General features: G+C 33.9%; 1 protein-coding gene across 5 annotated transcripts; it reads right to left on the reverse strand.

The window, feature by feature from the left end:
• Nucleotides 1-707: 707 nt before the first annotated feature.
• Nucleotides 708-18,897, reverse strand: CROT (Carnitine O-octanoyltransferase). Of its 5 annotated transcripts, none has more exons than XM_073958874.1 (8): nt 18,515-18,897; nt 10,667-11,250; nt 10,396-10,601; nt 2,508-2,723; nt 2,255-2,446; nt 1,813-1,943; nt 1,331-1,747; nt 708-986 (listed from the first exon to the last, which is right to left on the reverse strand). In XM_073958874.1, exons 2-8 carry the CDS (start codon nt 11,226-11,228, stop codon nt 857-859), a joined length of 1,854 nt encoding a protein of 617 aa, XP_073814975.1. In that variant the 5' UTR covers nt 11,229-11,250; nt 18,515-18,897; the 3' UTR covers nt 708-856. The 5 variants fall into 5 exon arrangements, with proteins under 5 accessions (XP_073814975.1, XP_073814977.1, XP_073814976.1 ...); XM_073958876.1 differs by having other exon boundaries at nt 18,781-18,844; XM_073958875.1 differs by having other exon boundaries at nt 18,693-18,835.
• Between the last annotated feature and the right edge of the window lie 1,521 nt (nt 18,898-20,418).

Here is a 20,418-nt window from a genome sequence, read left to right on the forward strand (position 1 = left end):
GTGTGAAATGTATAAAAATTGTGAAATTTTTGCATATATTTTGAAATTTGAGGCAATAAATGTAGTTTTTCGAGTTCATTATTTCTCCAAATATTTTATTCTTGAATTCGAATTTCTTTAAAAACTCAATATTTAACCATGTTTAGAAGGGGCCATAAAATCCGAGCTGGATCTGACACAACAAAACCCAACAAGGGGTTTTGTCGTTTGGGTCTGTACTTTCAAAAAATCCTCAGTTCGAATTGTTTGCACAAGGTCACCTTAAAAATGTTGCACAGTGTATTCCAATGAAAAAAAATACTTGAGGTCCGGGTCCTCAAAGAGGATGTAGTTTTACCACACATTCCTCAAATATTACAATTACGTCTCTAAGGGAGGATGGGTCTGCATCAAATCAATTAGTTTGATGTTTTATCCTTTTGTCAGATTTTCTTGTCCCAAAGTAGGACATTGAAATGGAAATCTTGCCAGTTCTTTTGGAAGAGAGATTTATGATGATCTTTTGTGATCATTCGGAAGAATGAGTGAAACACATCTTCAGATCGAAATGGCTCGATCTTTAGTTTTGGTGATAGTACGATAGGTACGTAGGTAGTCCGCAAATATAAATGATATCAGAATGCGAAAAGTAATCGAACTACCCCCTAATTATATTTGACGATAAAGAACTCAGACATGACCCAATATTTTTGAATTTTTCCACATCCTTTAGTTCTCACTTTGAGCATTTAAAGCTTTTATTTATTATTAAAAAAGTTATAAACTAAATAACAAAATATACAATATGTATTAGGAAAATTAAAAGTATTGCACGGCACCAATAATTTATGCGTTTATTACTAATATGCTTACACATTTACAACTTAGAATCGCTACACTCATCTAAGAGTGATTTCATTTTGCGGAATGTATTCATAAAATGTTGATTGAAACGATGGGCACTGGTTTTGATACTATTGCGGAATGCAGTAGATTGTATAAAAATGCTGAAAATAATAACAATAAAAATTAATTAAAACATTTTATGACAATACACATACATATCGCACCTTTTCAACAAAGTGGTAGTAACTCATTTTTTTTAATAGAGACAAATAACTTTTGGTACATTATTAGTAATTTTGAAGACACGAAGAGTGGCATAGCGCTTTTTTATTTGTCGAATAAGTAGACAAAAATAATTGGAGATTTGTACAGTGGGTAGAATTGAGCATTATTTATCGTTTTTTTAAAGTGAACATTTCAAAATTTTGAGTTACTATCCTTTTGTTAAAAAGGTGTGATATGTACATATCATAGTAAAATGATATGTTTATTATCCGCAACTTACCATTCAGATGTTATGGTATAAAACACACCGTAACCATCTAGTACCATAGGGGCAACAAATCCAACATTAACCGAATAACCCAGTGTACTGGTGGATAGTACAAAATTACCACCACCGCCAGATTTGGTATACAATGGTTCAGAAAAGAAATCAGGAATATCCATTTTATTCTCATATGCTATACACCATAAACCGAATAGATGGCGATCAACGCCATGACCTTTGCGGGCTTCATTCATCATGTGATTATGATGATTGACAGCTTTACGAAATGCATTTACGATTTCAGATTTCGTGGATTTACTATTGCTGGCTATTTTTAAGAAATTGTAAACTTCACTTGTACAGGAGCGTAATGTCTCCGTACGACCATTATAATAGTGACGCATTAAGGCTGTTTCATAGACGGAAGCAATTCTGTACGAAAAAAAAGAAAACTATGGTTTGAACAGTGATTTTCAATAAAACAAGATTTTTCTTACTCGTTATTCATTTCATAATAAGCCAATTGCATTATTACTTGCACAAATGAATCTGGATGTAATTTACATGATTTAATATACTCCTTGCCATAGTCATGGAATACTTCGTGGGTAATAAGAACATCAGTGCGCTAAAATAGAAATAAAAAATATCATAACGCTATTGTTTAAAATAGTATTTAATAGTGAATTTATGGCCCAATATAAAACTCTCGATTAGATAAATTGACTAAAAAGTAATATTTGGCCATAACCTCACTTTTGAAATATACATTACGATTTATTTTCTTGGACCATGGGTTTTTGAAACGTCTAAGGTGGTCACATTGTGACAGAGAAATATTTGACAAATATTTGCCCAATATGACCTTACCTTAAAACAGTTTACACCAAACGCAAAAAAAAAATGAACAGAAAATATGCATTAAAAACGTTTACTTACTCTATCATCACAGTCTTTTTTAACACGTTCAATTTCTGATTTTAGATTTTCATCCAAATCAAATTTCAACTCAGTTATAGGTACAATAGAAGATTTTTCTGCTTCCGACCAATCGGGTTCGGGTAATTCGTATAAACTCAATTGAACAAATAGTACATAACTAACACTAACTGTACCATCGTAGCAGGAATGCTGTAAATCAAAAAAGTACATTAATAATTTGGAAGTTGTTTGTGCACAAATTCTATGTTACCTCTCCAACACAGGAAAATTTGCCATTTTTATAACTAATAAAGGTACTGCTACGATCTCCCCATTTAGAATGGTAATCACCATTAACAGCCATTTGGGAAATTTCGGCATAATCTTTTGGTTCATTTTCATCAAATACCACAACAACATTGGAGCTTTCAATCCATTTTAACGTGTCCTTGTTGTGTGGCGAGAGTTCTTGAAGATGTGTGCGATTCTGTAAAATATAAAAAATATGAATAATTATTTTATTACAATTTTAGATTCATGGTAGACAGAGGCATATCTGAAGTATGTAATAATTGTTTCACAAACATCCCACAAGGGAAACATCACTCATATCAATGAGCGCACCCTGATTACTATTAGGCCATCCTAATTATTGTTATTTTTTTTTTAATCTGTCTATTCTATCATAGTTTAGCAATATATTAAGATTTTTTTTTTTTTTTTTATTGATATAAAAAATTTCATTTACAATTCAGTTGTTAACTAAACCCACGAAGCTATATTATTAGCTTGTCTGTGGGTAAATACATACATATATATGATTTTCTATATGTTGTGTTTTACTGTAGACTTCATTAAAATTCGTTACTTATTTAAATAATACTTTTTAATTGATTTAATTCTACTTATTACATTTGGCTCATCTAAATGTTCTTTCGGCAGTTCGTTCAGTATCTTTGGTAATGCGACTGATAGAGATAGTTTTCCATAATCGTTTCTGAACATAGGCACAACAAATTTCCCTTGTAAGTTTCTCCTTGTATTTTGTTCATGGCTTATCCTTTTTACCAGGTTATTATCGTCCATAAATTCTTTGATAATACTGATTGAGTAAATTTCTTTAATGTTCAATATTTGATGATTTTTATATGTTTGTTTGGATGTACTGACTGTAGAATGAATATGATCATGTCGTGTGTTAGCTGGATTCTTTTTGTTTGATGATTTAACGATCCTCGTTTGTGATGCTTGAAGGAGTCTGCAACTTTTTGCATTTCCCCAAGCTGTGATACCATGTCTGAGGTATGATTCAACCATAGCGAAATATGCTTGTCTCATGACATAGTATGGGGAACAGTTTCCTAAGTGATACAGAGCATAACCTGATTGTCTTAACTTTTTTTGGAGGTACTGTATGTGGTTTTTCCAGGTAAAATTGTCGTCCAGATGTACTCCAAGATATTTGTAAGAGTCGACGACTTCCAGATTCGTATTACAATTGTCATTCGGTTGTGTAAGATTACTGTGTATGCATTCAGTGTCGTGGAATTTGATTTTGACTTTAGTCTTTTGTGAGTGTCTTGGCCTAAAATGCATAATTTTGGTTTTCTTAGCATTTATAATTAAGCCGTGATCGTGACACCATCTGGTAAGGATGTTGAATTCGTCTTGAAGATTTGTTTCTGCAATATTTAATGTTTTGTGGCTGACTATGATTGCTGTATCATCTGCGTATGTATATGCTGTGCTTCTTTTCAAAACCTGCGTCATTTCGTTTGTGTATATTATATATAATATTGGTCCCAATTTGGAACCTTGTGGAACTCCATACGTAGAGGATATTTTATTGCTGTTGCTTTCGCCTATTTTTACGCTGTACGACCGGCAGGAAAGGTAATTTGCAAACCATCGCAAGGTGTTTCCTCTAATACCACTTTTTTCCAACACATCTTTTAGTTTTTCATGTGGTAAAGTATCAAAGGCTTTACTGAAGTCCACAAATAAGGCTAAGCAAGTGTTTTTTTGGCTCAGTGATTGATTGATGTGATTAGAGAAATAGCCTAGTAATTGGTTTATATTCTTCCCTTCTTGGAAACCAAATTGGTGCTTGCTTATAATTTTATATTTTGTAAGAAATCCGGTTAAACGTCTTACCATTATTTCTTCTAATACCTTTTCCATTACTGGCAATATTGATATAGGCCTGTAATTATTGTAGTCTGTTTTGTTTCCGCTCTTATAAATTGGTCTCACTATTGCCTCTTTCATTACATCTGGTATCGTTGCTTCACACAAACTTTCATTTACCAATTTTGTTATTATTGGGGTAAGTATACTTGCGTTATTTTTTAAGTCTGATGATCTAATGTTATCGATACCCGCACTTTTTCTTATATTAAGCGTTTTTAGTATATTATGTATTTCAGTTTCGGTCGTAAGTTCGACAAACATAGAATTTTGTATGATGTTTTGCCCGTTTGTGCGTAAGGTTACGACTGAGCATGGATGAATAATTCTTAAAACGTTTTGATTAAAATTAATAGCGAAATTTTCCGCTATGTCTTTCAATGTTTCGTTTTTAAAGTTTCTTTTGATTGTTTCATCTAAGTTTTCAGTCTTTTTGCCAGTGATTTTATTGATTAATTGCCAGGTTTCTCTTGGATTATTTCGGTTTTGTACGAATTGATTAAAATAGTGGTCATTTTTTGCTTTAATTATTGTTTTGTTCAGCTTGTCGTTGTATTGTTTATAAAGTGTTTCATTATTTTTGTTATTTTTATTTTTTAGCCATTTTTTGTATAGTTGGTCTCTTATATTGCAGTAATTTACTATTTCGGGACGTAACCATGGATAATCATTCCGTTTTTTGAGGTTTTGTTGTTTTTGAGATGAACATTTGTAAATTTGATTAAAGGTATTAGTAATGTTATTAAAAAGTTCATTTGCATTATGCGATCTGTTCAATATTTCCTCCCAGTTTGTGTTTCTTATGTGGTTGCTGGCTTTTGTGTTATTTATTTAAAGCTTTTCTTTAAACTGTTTTTTATGATTATGAATTGTATTTGTTTTTTTCTCCATTATGCTTCCGTATACGGCGTAATGATCTGAAATGTCCGACCTAATGATTGCAGAGTATGACATTATCCTTTTATTATCCCATCTAGAGAACAAGTGGTCAATGCATGTCATTGTTTGATTTATATTATCTTCTCTGGTTGGTCTTGTGATCATTCCGTATAGGCCGTAGGATAATAAAATATTTAAAAGGTTTTGTTTAAGTATGTCGGTATTTATATCTCCCACTATTATTAGTTTAGTACTCCGGTTAACATCGTAAAGTATTTCTTCAAATTCTTGTAAAAACTGTTTCACACTTTTGTTGGGTGGCCGATATACTGATATTATAGTGAAATTTGTGTTGTTTGGGGTTGTAACATCTATTTTCATTGCTTCTGCTGATTTCATCTCAATATGTATTTGATTGTATTGTATTTCCGATCTGATATATACCGCTACTCCTCCTCCCCTTCCATCTCTATTTAGAAAAAGGGCATTAAAGCCATCTATGTGGTAAAAGTGATTCTCATAGTCGGATATATTAGTTTCACAAAGAACTATCAGTTTGATTTTATTTATGATTTTTGAAAGACTAGTTACGAATGCCAAAAAGTTTTTCCTTAATGATCTAATGTTTAAGTGTATTATAGAAATGTCATAATTCAAGTAATTCAGATTTATGTCATCAAAATTATCTTTATTTTCTTCAATGCAATTCATTTTATAAAAGTTTTCCTTTTTAAGGATTGTGGTATTTAAATAGAATTTAATAATTTATGTGATTTTTTCTTTTTCGCTTTCAATAGTGGAATTTGATTCTCCAGAAACCTTTGTAATTATTATTTGTGTATATTTGTAGACAGTATCTTTTAGTTTGTATCTTTTTTTCAGTGGGTTATTTTTATTTTAATTTGTTGCTGTTATATTTTCCAGATCTGCAGAGTTGTTTATGACTGTATGTGAGGATGTTTCATTTTTACGAGCGTATATGCACCCACTCTTTACCCACACATATTTCCATCCACACTCTTTAGCTTTTGTTTTTGCCATCCAAAGAAGGTGTTTATTCTGTAGAGTAAGTTCATCATTTATATAAAATACATTGTTCTCTCCGTTTGATGTTTTTATTTCCAATCGATGTCCCTGGATTTTATTCTTCCAATACATGTATAATTGACCTTAAATGGCTTCCTTTGTATTGAATGTAAATAAATTGAAAATGATATGTTGTTTTTACCCCCGCTTATTGAAGCAACACTCCTATGTTCGTATTCTTTGCGAAGCAAAGACGACATAAAAACAGTGGTGGATATGAAATTCTTTAGTTCGACTCAAATTGTAGGGTAAACAGCTTTAGGGCCATACAACAAATTTCTCATTTTATTTAATTTGCTAGATGGCTTTATTGACCTGTTTATCGATACAGAGTCGGCGAAAAAGGGAACTGATGAAGTTGTTTGGTGACAACTGAAACTATAGTATTCCCTACCCTTCGCCCGCAACTAATCAATTTCATATCCACTTTAAAATATTTTGTTGTTATTCAAACAATTGAATTACAACAAAATATGGACTAAAGCTGAAATAAACACAAAGATGTAATGATATGGAACTTAATATTTATCGCCGAGTCCGAACGGCGTATCTTAAGACGCCACTTGTAGTGAAGTTTTACATGGCTTAAATACTCAGGAAATGTCGCCAACATTACACTGAAGGGTCTTTTGCCGTTATATTTATACCAGATATAGATCAGGTTCGAATATCCGTCCACTCAATTGGATCCCACACAAAATTGGTCTGTTCCTTTACTTTTAAAAATGGTAGCAGTGGAAAAAAATGGTAAAAGTGGTAAATTGCTATCATATAAATTGTATGCTATTAAAAGTAAGGGAACAATTTACAGGTTAAAAATGGTAAGAAATGGTAACCTCAGGCACGTAAAGGAACAGAGCAAATGTTTGCAATTTAAGACCTGGGGGGTTACTCTGTATTGCGATGCGTTTGGTATTTTGTTAACGCAAGATATTTGCGTTAACACACGATTTTAACATATGCTTTTGTAATACAGATTGCGGCGGTGCCAGAAAGGAAAAAAGGAACAAAAATAATGGCGAAAGGAGATACTAAAACGTATTAGAGACGCATTTAATTTCCTTACGCATCGCATTTTTCTAACGCATCGCAATAGAGATTAACCCCCCTGATCTTGATTCTCTTTTTGATTTTTTGCAGCAACTTATATTCGCTGCCCCCATTACGACGATACAAGTTTCTTAAGAGGCATGTCCATACATCCTGAGAAAATGCTCTGAAAACAGTAAAAACCCCTACGTCCGCAATGAGAGCGGCAGGTGCGCACGGTTAACGCGCTGCCTGATGCTGCGTTGGTCTAAACTTTGCGAATCCTAGATCGGTCCACTCGTCCCGGTACCTTCCCTATTTTCACTAAAATTATACGCGCGATATCTCTTGAACGGAGCAACCGATTTGGTCCAAACATTGGATTCCGCAATATGTTGTTCAAACTTAGTTCGAAATGGGCCATGCTGGTTGTCCACTCCTTGGTGTTACTTTCACGCAAAAAATCAACATTTTTATTTAAGTGCAGTTTAAGGTATGTTCGACGATCTTTTGGAAATTTTTACTCAAGCTACTCCTTTTGGTCCTGTATACAGCAAAATTATGTTTTTCGTTGGCAAGTCCAAAAGCTCTAAGTTATACGGTAATCACCTGAATTGACTGGTGGGAGCGATATCTACCACAAAAAGATCCAGTTCCAAAGTGGGCTATGTCGGCCCATTCCTTAAGATAACTCTTCCGCAACACTTTTGACCTTTAATCCAAATCCACACTAAGTAATGAATTTTTATGAAATTCCAAGTATACAGTTTTATTTCTTCTCACTAATAAACAATATTTGAAACAACAAAAGTATAATCCATAATACAAATAACGGTAAATTTTACAAAAACCAAAAAATGATGGGGACAAAAGTTTACATACACTCCAGGGAAATATGTGTATTACCGTAGAATTTATGGAATTAACAGCGACATTTAAATTTAAACATTTTATTGTTTCAGCGAACGTCTCTGGGTGTCCAAGATATATTTAAGAAAAACAAAAATTTTTTGGGGTTAAATGCCGTTATTTAAGTTCAGAATTCATGTATTCCTCATCAAAGCTGACCCTTGCTTAGTTTTTTTCGTTTTTAGGTATTGTACTACCATGGTAGATCAAATACAAGGTAAAGTTAATACTACAACAAATACAACTCGAACAACAACCACAAAGGAATTTGTTTTTGTTTGTAAAGTTACTGCCAGTTGTATTTGTAAACAAAACAAGGAAATGTCTATAAATTATTGGAATTTAAAAAAACTAATATTTGGTCTGTTCCAGTACTGCAAGAATCTACTAATTTTTACTATTTTTTTCGATAACATAAAGGAAAAAATGTTATCGTAGTAAGAAATAGTAGCTCCTTGCTGGTTTTGGAACAGGCATAATTTGTCACATTTGGTTGAATATTTTGGAAAACATGATGAAAATTAGTTACATTTTCAATTTTTATGCTTCCACATCATTCCACTAAATGCATAAATTCTCGCAGAAAGTAGAATTCTTGCAGAAAAGTTTGGAGTCGCTGAAAATTCATAGAAAAAGGAGAAGCTGTTTCAATGTTTTGTTTTAGAAATCAAAGAAGCACATGTTTATTAGGGCTTTATTTTTTTAAATTTTAACAAAATACCTCACATATATTAACAAACGTTGTATCGCCTCTACAAGCGGGGATTTACTGCGCGGCTTATCGTTCGAACTTGGAGGAGGTTACATATCATTGATATGAAGAATTCTTTCTGGGAAATGGTTTTTTCCGAATGATATATTTTTTTCTCAAAAAATATATGTCCCTAATGTACATCGAAATAGAAATAAATGTATAAAATGTCATATGAAATTTGACACTAACGTTACAACCCAGTTTAGTCAGCTGTGTATTGCTGCTACCTTTTCTTATTCTACCATGGTATTGTACTTTATAAAAAGCACAAAATTAGTGTCAGATGGCAAATCTTGAGACCCTTGAAAGCTTTGAAGTTGTTCTTGTACATAATACACCTTCCTGGATGTCGATAATGCACGTTTTTCCTCAGATTTCGATGAAAGTTAATAGATTCCGCAGATTGCTTTGCGCAAAATACATCCAGAAGGCTTTGAAGTGCCTTGTAATATGGGCTGTCCATGTTTTGGTATAGCCCCAGTATAGTCCAGTAATTTTAAACACTCTACATTTTATTTTTTATTTATGTATTTCGAGTGGGTAACCAAGCCTACAAGGACATCTATGTTACAAAAGCAAAGCTATCCTAAACTACACCTAACTATCTATCAAAACTTGTTTAAATTTGGAATTTAGGATAGGAAGTAGTCAAAATTGTGGACATATGTCCACGTTTTGGAGCAGCCTTCATATAACGGTATCACCTGATTTCGGATATTTTGACGCTTTTAAGGACATTTTCAGTTATAATTTGGAATTTGGGGATCTTTTGGACATAGGTCCATATTATTATATATTGTCATATATGGTCCCCATATAACCGTACCACCCGATTTCAGTTATTTTGAAATTTTATCTAAATTTTTGGTATAAATTGTCTGCAGTTTGATAGATATGCTTCCCAGTGATCTAACAACTTTTGTTCCAAAAATTGTGGACAAAGGCCACGTATAACCTTACCTCTGGATTTCAAGCATTGATACTTGGGGTTTCCAGTGGTCAAAAACTTTCTCTACTTAAAATTGTGGAAATAGGATGTTGTCTAAATATAACCACACCGCCCGATTTCAGGTATTTCGAAGCTTTAAGGATTCTCAGTGATCGTCGTAATAATGGTGGTTATTCTGAACGAAAATTCCTCGTGAGTGTTGTCTTTCCACCGTTAAGGGAGAAAGTGAAAAAAAAATCACGTTGAATTTTCGTTCAGAATAACCCAAATATTTAATGGTGTAGGGTATAAAAAGTTTGAAACTTTTTACTTCTTTTATTTATGAAATGGAATTCATCCTTTCTGACATCTTCTGCCTCAACTCACCTTGGCCCACGATGTGCGATCATCATGTGTCAGTACAGGAACACAATCTCCCAAGGGTTCATAGTCGATAATGCTGCGTACCCTTTGAAGTATAACTAAAATTTCCTGTGGTGTAATAATGGTACCATCTTCATGTAAACAATTGAACATAAATAAACGTCCTTTGCCGGATATTAAAGCATGTGAAGGAGTTTTACCCTCAGTTACTAAGGAGAAGAAAAACAAACATAATTTGATGCAAGCACATTACTATTTCTTAAATATTACGTACCAGTCTTAAAATGTTTTTCAATATGATCGATTTCTTCACCCGGAACTCTGGTTGTAGAGAAAAATCTTTTATATAGGGCAGATGAATATTTTATTTTACCACCATTCGATGACAATGGCTTGATTGTGGCCTTATGCAATAAATCCCAAAATTCAATAGTGTGATATGTGATGCGTGCTAAATTCTTTAAAGCATATTCTGGTGTCTCTGGTATATCCAAAACTTCCAACTTCACTGGCATAGCCATTACAATGTAGGGATTAAGGGGTAATCTCAACATATGATAAGCATAATCATCCCACCATTTATCTAACCAATTTTTCATTTTTGAAGCTCTTTCCTTTAGTTTACTATGTAATTGGGCACCAATGCCATTTTGAAATTCCTTTATTGCTTTCCGTGCATTTGCCAATTCTTCTTCGTTACCGAATGGTTTCAAGCTTTCATAATATCTTTCCATTGTCTCGTGTAATTCGGGCAATGGTAGCGGTGGCAAGTCTTCATCATAATCGTAGGTGTTACGTTGAGTTTCGTCCATGAAATAAATCGATGCCCTATCCATGGTGGATTATGTGTTTATGGAACTGTAAAGGAAGTGTTTATGCATTAATAGGAAGAGTCAAAGAACTGAGTAACGACTGAACAAAACGATTTTCAACAAAAACAAATCAAATGCACATATATTAACAGTCTAAATTAATAACCTCCACCTCGTGTTTATACCACCCAAATTCCAAAAATTGTGGACTTAAGCCCACGTTTTGGAATAGCCCCATATAACGGTACCCCCGATTTCAGTGAGTCTGAAGTTTTATCGACATTTTTATCCCAAATTGGGCGTAATTTGCCATTTAGTGTTAAAAATGGTCAAACAACTTCTACTAAATTGTGGACAGTCGAACTTCTCTATAACGCAGCACTTGGGGACCGAAGAATTACTACGTTATAGTCATGGTACAATAAGAAAGGTAGATGCTATGAATTCGCCATGAAAAATCAAAACAAAAAACCATATGATTCGGTAAGTAAGATATAGCATGTGAACACTTTATGGACAAACACAAGCGATAAAAAGAGACAACAAGAGACCATTTGGCGAAAATTTTGACAGTTTACATTACAAAAAAAGTTGCTTTGTTGTAGCAATTCGCCGATGCATCTACCTTTCTTATTGTACCATGGTTAAAGCGAAAATTCGTTATAGGGAAACCAAGGCAAAATGGTTAATTTGACCTAAATACATATGTAATAAAGCAACAAACGTGTTTATATGAATAAACATAAATTTAATTTTAATTTAGGAGTGAAATAAGAAGTGTTTTTCATTTGTTTTAGACTCACAATGAGCAAAAAATATGATCGGGAACATTGTTTTAAGACTCCAATAGGTCATAATTCATATTTAAAGTGTCATAATCGACATTATCATGGCCTTCAATCGTAATATCTTCAATATTATCGCTTTACATATTGAGACCCTATTTCTGCCATAGAAATATTATTTTCTTCAATATCAGCAGTTTCTATAACTGTACTAAAAAACAGTCTTTTTAAAACAATGGTCAGTGGTTTTCCTTTACATGCCTAATTTCCGAGTAACTAACCACTAGAGTTGTGTAGTTCCGGAACGAACTAGTTCCAAGGAACTATTCCGGACAAGGAACTGTTGGAACTATATCCAGCTCTTGCATTTATATAGTTCCTTTAGTTCATAAAGTTCCTTTCGCTCTACTCGTTCCTATAATTTAACGCAGCCATCGATCTTTCTTCTTTGCTGTTTATTCGCTGTAATTTATTTATTTTTATGTGAATTCATCCACAAAACTATTAAACATTTCGGTCTTGGGAATATTTGGAACGAAGGAAACAAAAAGAACAATGACAGAGAGAGATTCGGTGAACTATATCGGTCTCGGTACTATTTGGAACGAAAAGAAAGATGAAAGGGAAAGATTCGTTGAACTACATCGGTCTTGGAACTACTTGGAACGAAAAGAACGATGAAAGAGAAAGATTCGTTGAACTATGTATATCGGTCTCGGAACTGTTTGGACATATGGAACTATATTAAGGAACTAGTTCCTTTTAGGAAAAGGAACTAGAAAGATCGATCCGCTCCGGGAACTAGATTGCCCAACTCTACTAACCACGATAGTCTTTAGAAATTTAACTTATTTTGAAGAAATTGTCATTCTATAAGCATTGCTAATTGAGTTTTGCTTCTCTTTGTTAGTGAGCACTTCAATAAAAAGAACGTTATGAATGTGTTGTGTTTCTAATTTATTGTGTAAACATCAACGGAAAACAATGTGTGAGAATTCACACTTGTGCAATAAAAACACTTCGTTATAGAGAAGTATTCGTTATAGGAAAGTTCGTTATAGAGAGGTTAAAATAGCTGAAAATGGGCTGAAAAAATCTGTGTTTTAAAATTTTCTTTGTTGTAGAGAAAAATGCGTTATAGAGAAGTTCGACTGTAGTTCCATGTTTTTGAATAGCCAACATATAACGGTACTGCCCGATTATAGGCATTCAAAATTAAAATTTTTATATCGATATTTTCGGCCCAAATTGGATGTAATTTGACATTTAGGGTTCCCAGTGGTCAAATAACTTCCCCTCCAAAAAATTGTGGTCATAGATCGCTCCATGTTTTGGTATGGTACCGCTCGATTTAACGGTTTTCAAAGGTTTTTATGTGGACTTGAGTCCATGTTTTGGAATAGACCACAGCACAAATTGAACATATTCGAGGTGGTAAAAGAAAAACCGCGCCAAAAAGTGTGGTTATAGGTCTACGTTTTGGAATAGCCCCCATATATCGGTACCGAGCGATTGCAGGTATTTTGAAGGTTAAGGTCGCAGCACATACGGTCCGTTGAGCGTCGCGTTACAACAACTACATGAAAACTTCAAGAACAAACTTGGCATCACTTATACTTTTTTACGTGGTTATTGTTTTTAAGGCGTGATGCGACGCACAAAATCCGATTTAGACAATTTGGAATTGATTTAGCCAATTCCGTCCGCAGCGCACGATAAATTCGTAATATGTTGTCCAAACTTAGTTTAAATTCGAAGATGGGTCATATCGGTATACTCCTTCGGGTACCTTCCCCACAAAAGTTCAAAACTTTTCGCTGAAATTGTGCGCACGATAGGCCTCGAAGGTAGTAACCGAATTGGTTATAACTTTGCATTCTTCCACAAACATCCCAGGCGGGACAGGGGAGACTTCTCTCATATCAATGAGTGCACCCCGATTCATATTAGCTCGCCGAGTCCGAACGGCGTGTCTAAGACACCACTTGTAGAGAAGTTGTACACCACTGAAATACTCAGAAAATGTCGCCAACATTACTGAGGGGTATTTTACCACCGTTGAAAAGTGTTTGATGTTGACTGGACGGGGAATCGAACCCACGACCTTTAGCGTGCAAGGCGGGTGTGCATACCATTGCACCACGGTGGCACCCTATAACTTTGCATGTCGTAGTATTATTTCTAGGCATACATCGGATTAGAATATGGACTATATCGGTCCACTTCTTCGGGTAATTCCTACACAAAATTCGCAAAAACTGAAGTTTAAGAGTCCTCTCGTATCGTTCTGAAAAATTTTCAGCAGCTTGTTCTTTTAGACAGAACATTTTTTTCGGGGACCAGTCCATACTTCCTGGGATAATGGCCTAACAGTTCCCACAAACCTTGACGTTACCAATTAAAATGGCAAATCCGCAAGATAACTTTAGCAGGGAGTTTCTGATTGATACAAACTTTGCACATCTAGTCATGTATTAGGTTGGAATATGGACTATATCGGTCCCGACCTTTGGGTACTTCCAACACAAAAGTTGGGGAAGGTGCAATTAAACAGCTTGTCTCGGATATTTTTAAAGTGATATATCATCTTGTGGGTCCTGTTACGACGACGCAATTTTTTTCGCCGTCAAAATGGCCCAAAATCTCAAAAAAAATATATGTCCAAATTGACTACATCGGACAACTCTTTCGTGTAGTTTAAGGACTCGTCTGGGATCGTTATTAAATTTTTGGCAACATGTTGTGCATGCGACCCTAGTTGAGACGGTACAATTTTTCGGGGGCAAACCCATACTCCCTGAGAAATTGGCCCAAAAATTCAAAAAATCCCTATAGACATGGGTATAGCCAGGAATAGTTAGGGGGGCTTCTTTTCTTTAGGTCCGTGGCTGAGGTTATCTCTGTCGGCACAGCTGAAGAATTAGGAACTCTTGTTCATATCCCGATGAGATAAAGCGATTGAGGTATGTGTTTCAGTCCACTATAAATTGTGGCCAAACTCAAGACCGCAATTATTAATCGATCGCCACGAAATTTTGAATGGAGGTTGGGTTTCAACCAGAATAGAATACCTATGAGAGACATAGTGACGATCATTTTGATGAACATTTTCTTCATCAAGTTGTTCATTAATATTTAAAATTCATTTTGTTTAATCCATTAATTAATTGTCTAATCTTTAAAATTTTATATTTTTACACAGACTTCTTTTTCTTGAAAAACAATCAAATTGCCTCCCTTAATATTGCTCTGTTCCATAATCTGCTATTTTTGACTAATTTATAATGGAAATAATTGCTAAAATTTCAAAAATAGTATACTATTGCAGGTTCTGGAACAGAGCACATGTTTATATTAATTAGTATTCAAGTTTTCGTACTTGGCCGGGATAGAGCGAATTTTCAAGTGATTGAGTTCCAAGATGCGAAACGACCCAAGTCCACTCGGTTCGATTGTTCACTTTTTTATTGTATATCTCTATATATACTGTTCGCACTTAAAGTTCAATGGCTTTGCAATAAACACATTGTAATGTGTGTTATTCACTTGGGTTATCTGTATGTTTACATTAAGACAATAAATCCACGCTTAATGCATTTTTTGTTATGAACTCGTGTTTTTTTTTTTCTTCCAAGGAGAATGTTTTTTTTTTCAATTCTGCTTAATTAAAGTCCATACATATTAAAATAGTTGAATACAAAATTACTGAAAGTCCAATTTGTAATTCTTGTTGATTATCGAAGTTAAATCTTTAATGACACGATTTGTACCTTACAAATTCAAGGTTCCACAATCTTTATCTTATCAAATTTGTAATTCTTATGAAGTGATATTTTTGTACGATAGTTCTGCGATTAGAAGTAAGTGTGCAAAATAAAACACCTACCCCACACAAAATTTCAAATTTGTAGTCAGAAAGAGATAAATTTTCCGTCGTGGTCAAAGGTACATAAAATTCAGTACGACACGTTTAAATTGTAAATCAGCCTTGTTAATATTTAAGGCAAATTTTCAGACAATTTGTTAGTAAATAGAGCGAGTAAATATAGTATAAGTCAGCTTTGCCGCCAGATAGGTATATATACTATGATAAAAAAAACTGTTTGAAGTCTAGGTTAACCCCGATCAATTGTAATAGGAACCATAAGAAACAAATTTATACTATTTAGGTTGCAGTTGTTTTCGAAACTTTCGATACTCCTATCCCAGAAAACCGGCAACAATTTCAAAACCAACCAAGAACAGTTTTCAATCTATATTTCAACCTTCTGTGGTGGTACAATAAGGAGTGGACCAATATAGATCATTTCGAACTTTATTAAAAAAAAAGTATTAAAATGTATCGTAGTTGAAAATAATGGGGTACTACCTTCGATAGTAATCGTGATCTAAGTTTGGAAGAAATATAAGACTGTTCAAAATTTGGCCGAAATCTGTTACTCCGTTTGCGTGCAGAGATGGTCTGTCTGCAATTATGACGTATCTGACATACATTTCTGACGTATATTACATACGTCGAAAACGTCGTAAACCTAGCTAAACAAACAAGGTTTTTGACAGAATAAAAAAACGAATTTTAAAACCTGAAAATCGAAGTTTTTTTATAATAATAAAACTCATTTTATTATTACTATTTTTTTGAGAACCTATTTTATTAAAAAACAGGCATAAAAAATAAATAAAAAGATTTCACTCTAAAATGTACATTTTATATATTTTTTTTATATAATATGGACATTATACGTATGTAAAAATCGTCATACAGACCATCTCTGTTGGCGTGTTATAGTGAAACGAAATGACCATGTCTATAAAGTAATAGATATGGACTAGATCTTTGTCCGAATCACTGTAATTAATATGTGTATGGTTTGCGAATTAATATACAATTAAATAGAATCATTATTTTTATACCCTCCACCATAGGATGGGGGTATATTAAGTTTGTCACTACGTTTGTAACTACTCGAAATAATCATTGTAGACCCCACAAACTATATATATTCTTGATCAGCGTGCAATTCTACATCGATATAGCCATGTCCGTCCGTCTGTGGAAATCACTCTAGCGTCCGAACGGATTGACGTAGGTGGATGAAATTTTGGGAAAATCTATTATATGTACGTAGGACTTTTGGTATTGAAAGCGGGCTATGTAGGTTCACGATTTCGTATAGCCCCCATACAAAATGACGCGTGACGCGTCGTCGTTTTAAGGAGTTTTTAAGATATTTGTCCCATTTTACCGCCGAATTGGTTGTAATTTGGTATTTTGTGTCTCCAGAGGCCAAAAAACATTCCTACCAAAGTTGGTTTATATAGGTCCACGTTTTGGTATTACCCCATATAACGCCCCATATAAAGTACGCGTCATTTTAATATATTTTGAATGTATTAGTCCCATTTGACAACAAAATCGGTTGTAACTTTGTATTTTGCATTTCCAGAGGCTAAGAAACATTTCAACCATAAAATGTTAATATAGGTCCACGTTTTGATATAGCCCCCATAGGACGATATCTCCCGATTTTCGGTATTTTGAAGGTTTTGGCCTCATTATCACACCGAGATGGCTGAAATTTGGTATTTAGTCTTTGTTTGGGGTATAAAACTTTCCCCCAGAAATTCGTAGGTATAGGTCCACGCCATCATATAGCCCCCATAGAACAGTACCTTCCGATATTCGGTATTTTGAAGGTTGTGGCCACATTAATCCATCGAAATGGCTGAAATTTGTGGTGGAGGGTATAAAAAGTTCGGCCCGACCGAACTTAACGCTTTTCCTACTTGTTTTCATGTAAGATTATTTGAATTTATACATACATACATAGGCATAGTGGAATAAACTGTTTGTTTGGCTATTCGTTCAAAAATAATAACTTTTTATATATTTATTGGACTTTGGAATCTCGTTGGTTTGATGTGGGGAAATACGAATGCTAAAAATTTATCTATGAATAAGAGTGACACTAGTTTCCAAAATGCATACCCTTACACAAAACAACTAAAATTGTGAAAGTCAGCCCAACATTAGCTTTTCATAATAAACAATTGTAAAAAATTTATATTTAATAAATGACTTTAAATTGCCTCAAATTAAAGCAAAAAAACACCAGACATTTTTCTTAATTTGTACCACCAACATCCAAATATTAACAAGTTTGTATTAATAATTAAATACTTGCTTCTTATGTTTGATGATAAAAAATATTTCTTGTCCAACCAGACCACAACCACTCTTCACAAATATACAGACGGGACTGATTTTAAAATAAGAGGGCTAAAGTCTATGCAAACATTGAGGGCACAAGCTTGATAAATGAATGAATCAAAACAAGCAAATACGCTTAAACAGGTAAACTAAAAAACAAAAACAAATCGTTTTAATGATGTCTCGCTGAAGTGGTCAAACAACGTCACAGCAAATATGGATCAAATTCCACGACAGGGGCAGACTGAAGAAATGATAAGAAAGCGATAACATTGAACTTTTTTTTTTCAAAAAATATAGATTTAATTGCTTACTCAATTCAAACAGTAGTTGTTCAATTTAAAACGTATTAGTGGACCCAATTTGTGTTATTACATACAAACACACACCACACAAAATTTTGGCAAATTAAATGTGGCGGACTTTGGACTCAATTTCATCTTATTGTTTATTGGGTCTTGCGTATCCAAAACATCTCATTGATTTTCTCACATTTGTAACTTTTCCATTAAAACTAATTCTTAATCTGTACAAATTATAGTTACTAATTATTATATATATTAGTAATTACGAAGATTACAATTAAAGCTGTGTATTAATGTAAACAAAAACTTTTTAATTGTTTTTTTATTGTGGTAGGATATCAGATGTTTTTTGTTTACATGATTTCAAAAATAAGTGATGCCAATTTATTTCCTATTTTATTCAAAGCATGGTCCCAGCCATGATGAAATTATAAGGTGGCGTAAAACGACCAGCTGATTGGTTTCAATCTGTCAATTTTTTTTGTTATTGTGAATCATTTGTATGAAAACGTAAACAATCATTTTGACATATTGAAGAATTTTCCGCAAAAATAGAGTTGTTGTTGTGCTACTTACGTGACCTTATAAATAGATCTTGGTCCCAGCAAAAAGTTTGCATCCGCGGATGCAGTTGAATCACTCCAAGTGTACAGTACATTTGCCGTTGGAGTACATTTTTTCCTATGAATTCACATATGAATTTTACAAGAGATCGCGCAGCTAGGACCCAGCAAAAAGTTTGCATCCGCGGATTCAGTTGAATCACTACAAGTGTACAGTACATTTGCCGATGGAGTACATCTTTTCCTATGAATTCACTTATGAATTTTACAAGAGAGCGCGCAGCTATGATTCACTCCATTTTGCTTCCACAGCACACAGCTAGGATGCAATCCGTTTTCGATCCAAATCACAGCTTTTGATGTAGTGCTTTGGTTTGAATTTATATGCACTCTTCGGATTGCATTTTTAATCAGTCCAAAGATGCAATTAAAATGCAAGCAATTCCGAAATATCCCAAAATAAATAAAATTATTATTATTATTATTTTTATTTTTGTAAAAAAGAACACAAAGAACTTTACCAACTTTCCCAACTTAAGTTGTTATTTCTTTATTTTATAACAAATTCTTCGAAATGTGTACACTCTTGTTTATCTTTTGAAGAAATGTGTAGGGATCAACCAACTGTTTTTTCTGTAGGTATCTCTACAGCAACTGCTTATAAAATGTATCGAACGGAGTGCATTTTTCATAACTCTGTTGGACTACATCGAAAGATGTTGTGAAATCATAACTCCAATTGCACAACATCCAAAATTTTTGCTGGGCAGCAAAAAGTTTGCATCCGCGGATGCAGTTGAATCACTACAAGTGTACAGTACATTTGCCGTTGGAGTACATCTTTTCCTATGAATTCACTTATGAATTTTACAAGAGAGCGCGCAGCTAGGATGCACCCCATTTTGCTTCCACAGCACACAGCTAGGATGCACTCCGTTTTCGATCCAAATCACAACTTTCGGATAGTGTTTTTAATCAATCTAAAGATGCAGTAAAAATGCAAGCTATTGCGAAATATCCCAGAATAAATAAAATGCATTTATTATTTGTGTAAAACAAGAATACAAAGAACTTTATTATAAAAACACAAATTAAAAGTTTCCATTAAATTCAATCACAATTGAGTGTACTTCCTCCGTTCTCCATTTAATCCAACTGACTTGCTTCGTCATCCTAATGGCCGCGGCACATACGGCGCGTTGAGCGTTGCGTTACAACAACCACATGAAAAATTCAAAAACAAACTTGGCATCACTTGCACAATTTTCATGTGGTTGTTGTTTTCAACGCGTGACGCGACTCAAAACGGACCGTATGTGCCGGGGCCATAAAGTTTTTTTGTGTTGCCTT

This window comes from Musca autumnalis, unplaced genomic scaffold (genome assembly GCF_047663935.1).
Source record: "Musca autumnalis isolate F117 unplaced genomic scaffold, ASM4766393v1 scaffold_1, whole genome shotgun sequence".
Lineage (NCBI taxonomy): Eukaryota > Metazoa > Arthropoda > Insecta > Diptera > Muscidae > Musca > Musca autumnalis.

What these genes read in the sequence shown, in the direction of transcription:
- CROT (XM_073958874.1), bottom strand. Translation starts at nt 11,228, where the DNA reads ATGGATAGGGCATCGATTTATTTCATGGACGAAACTCAACGTAACACC. An exon ending in TGAAAAACATTTTAAGACTG is followed by an intron (nt 10,602 to 10,666) that starts GTACGTAATATT and finishes TCTTCTCCTTAG; the next exon opens with TAACTGAGGGTAAAACTCCT. An exon ending in AAAAAGACTGTGATGATAGA is followed by an intron (nt 1,944 to 2,254) that starts GTAAGTAAACGT and finishes TTTCTATTTTAG; the next exon opens with CGCACTGATGTTCTTATTAC.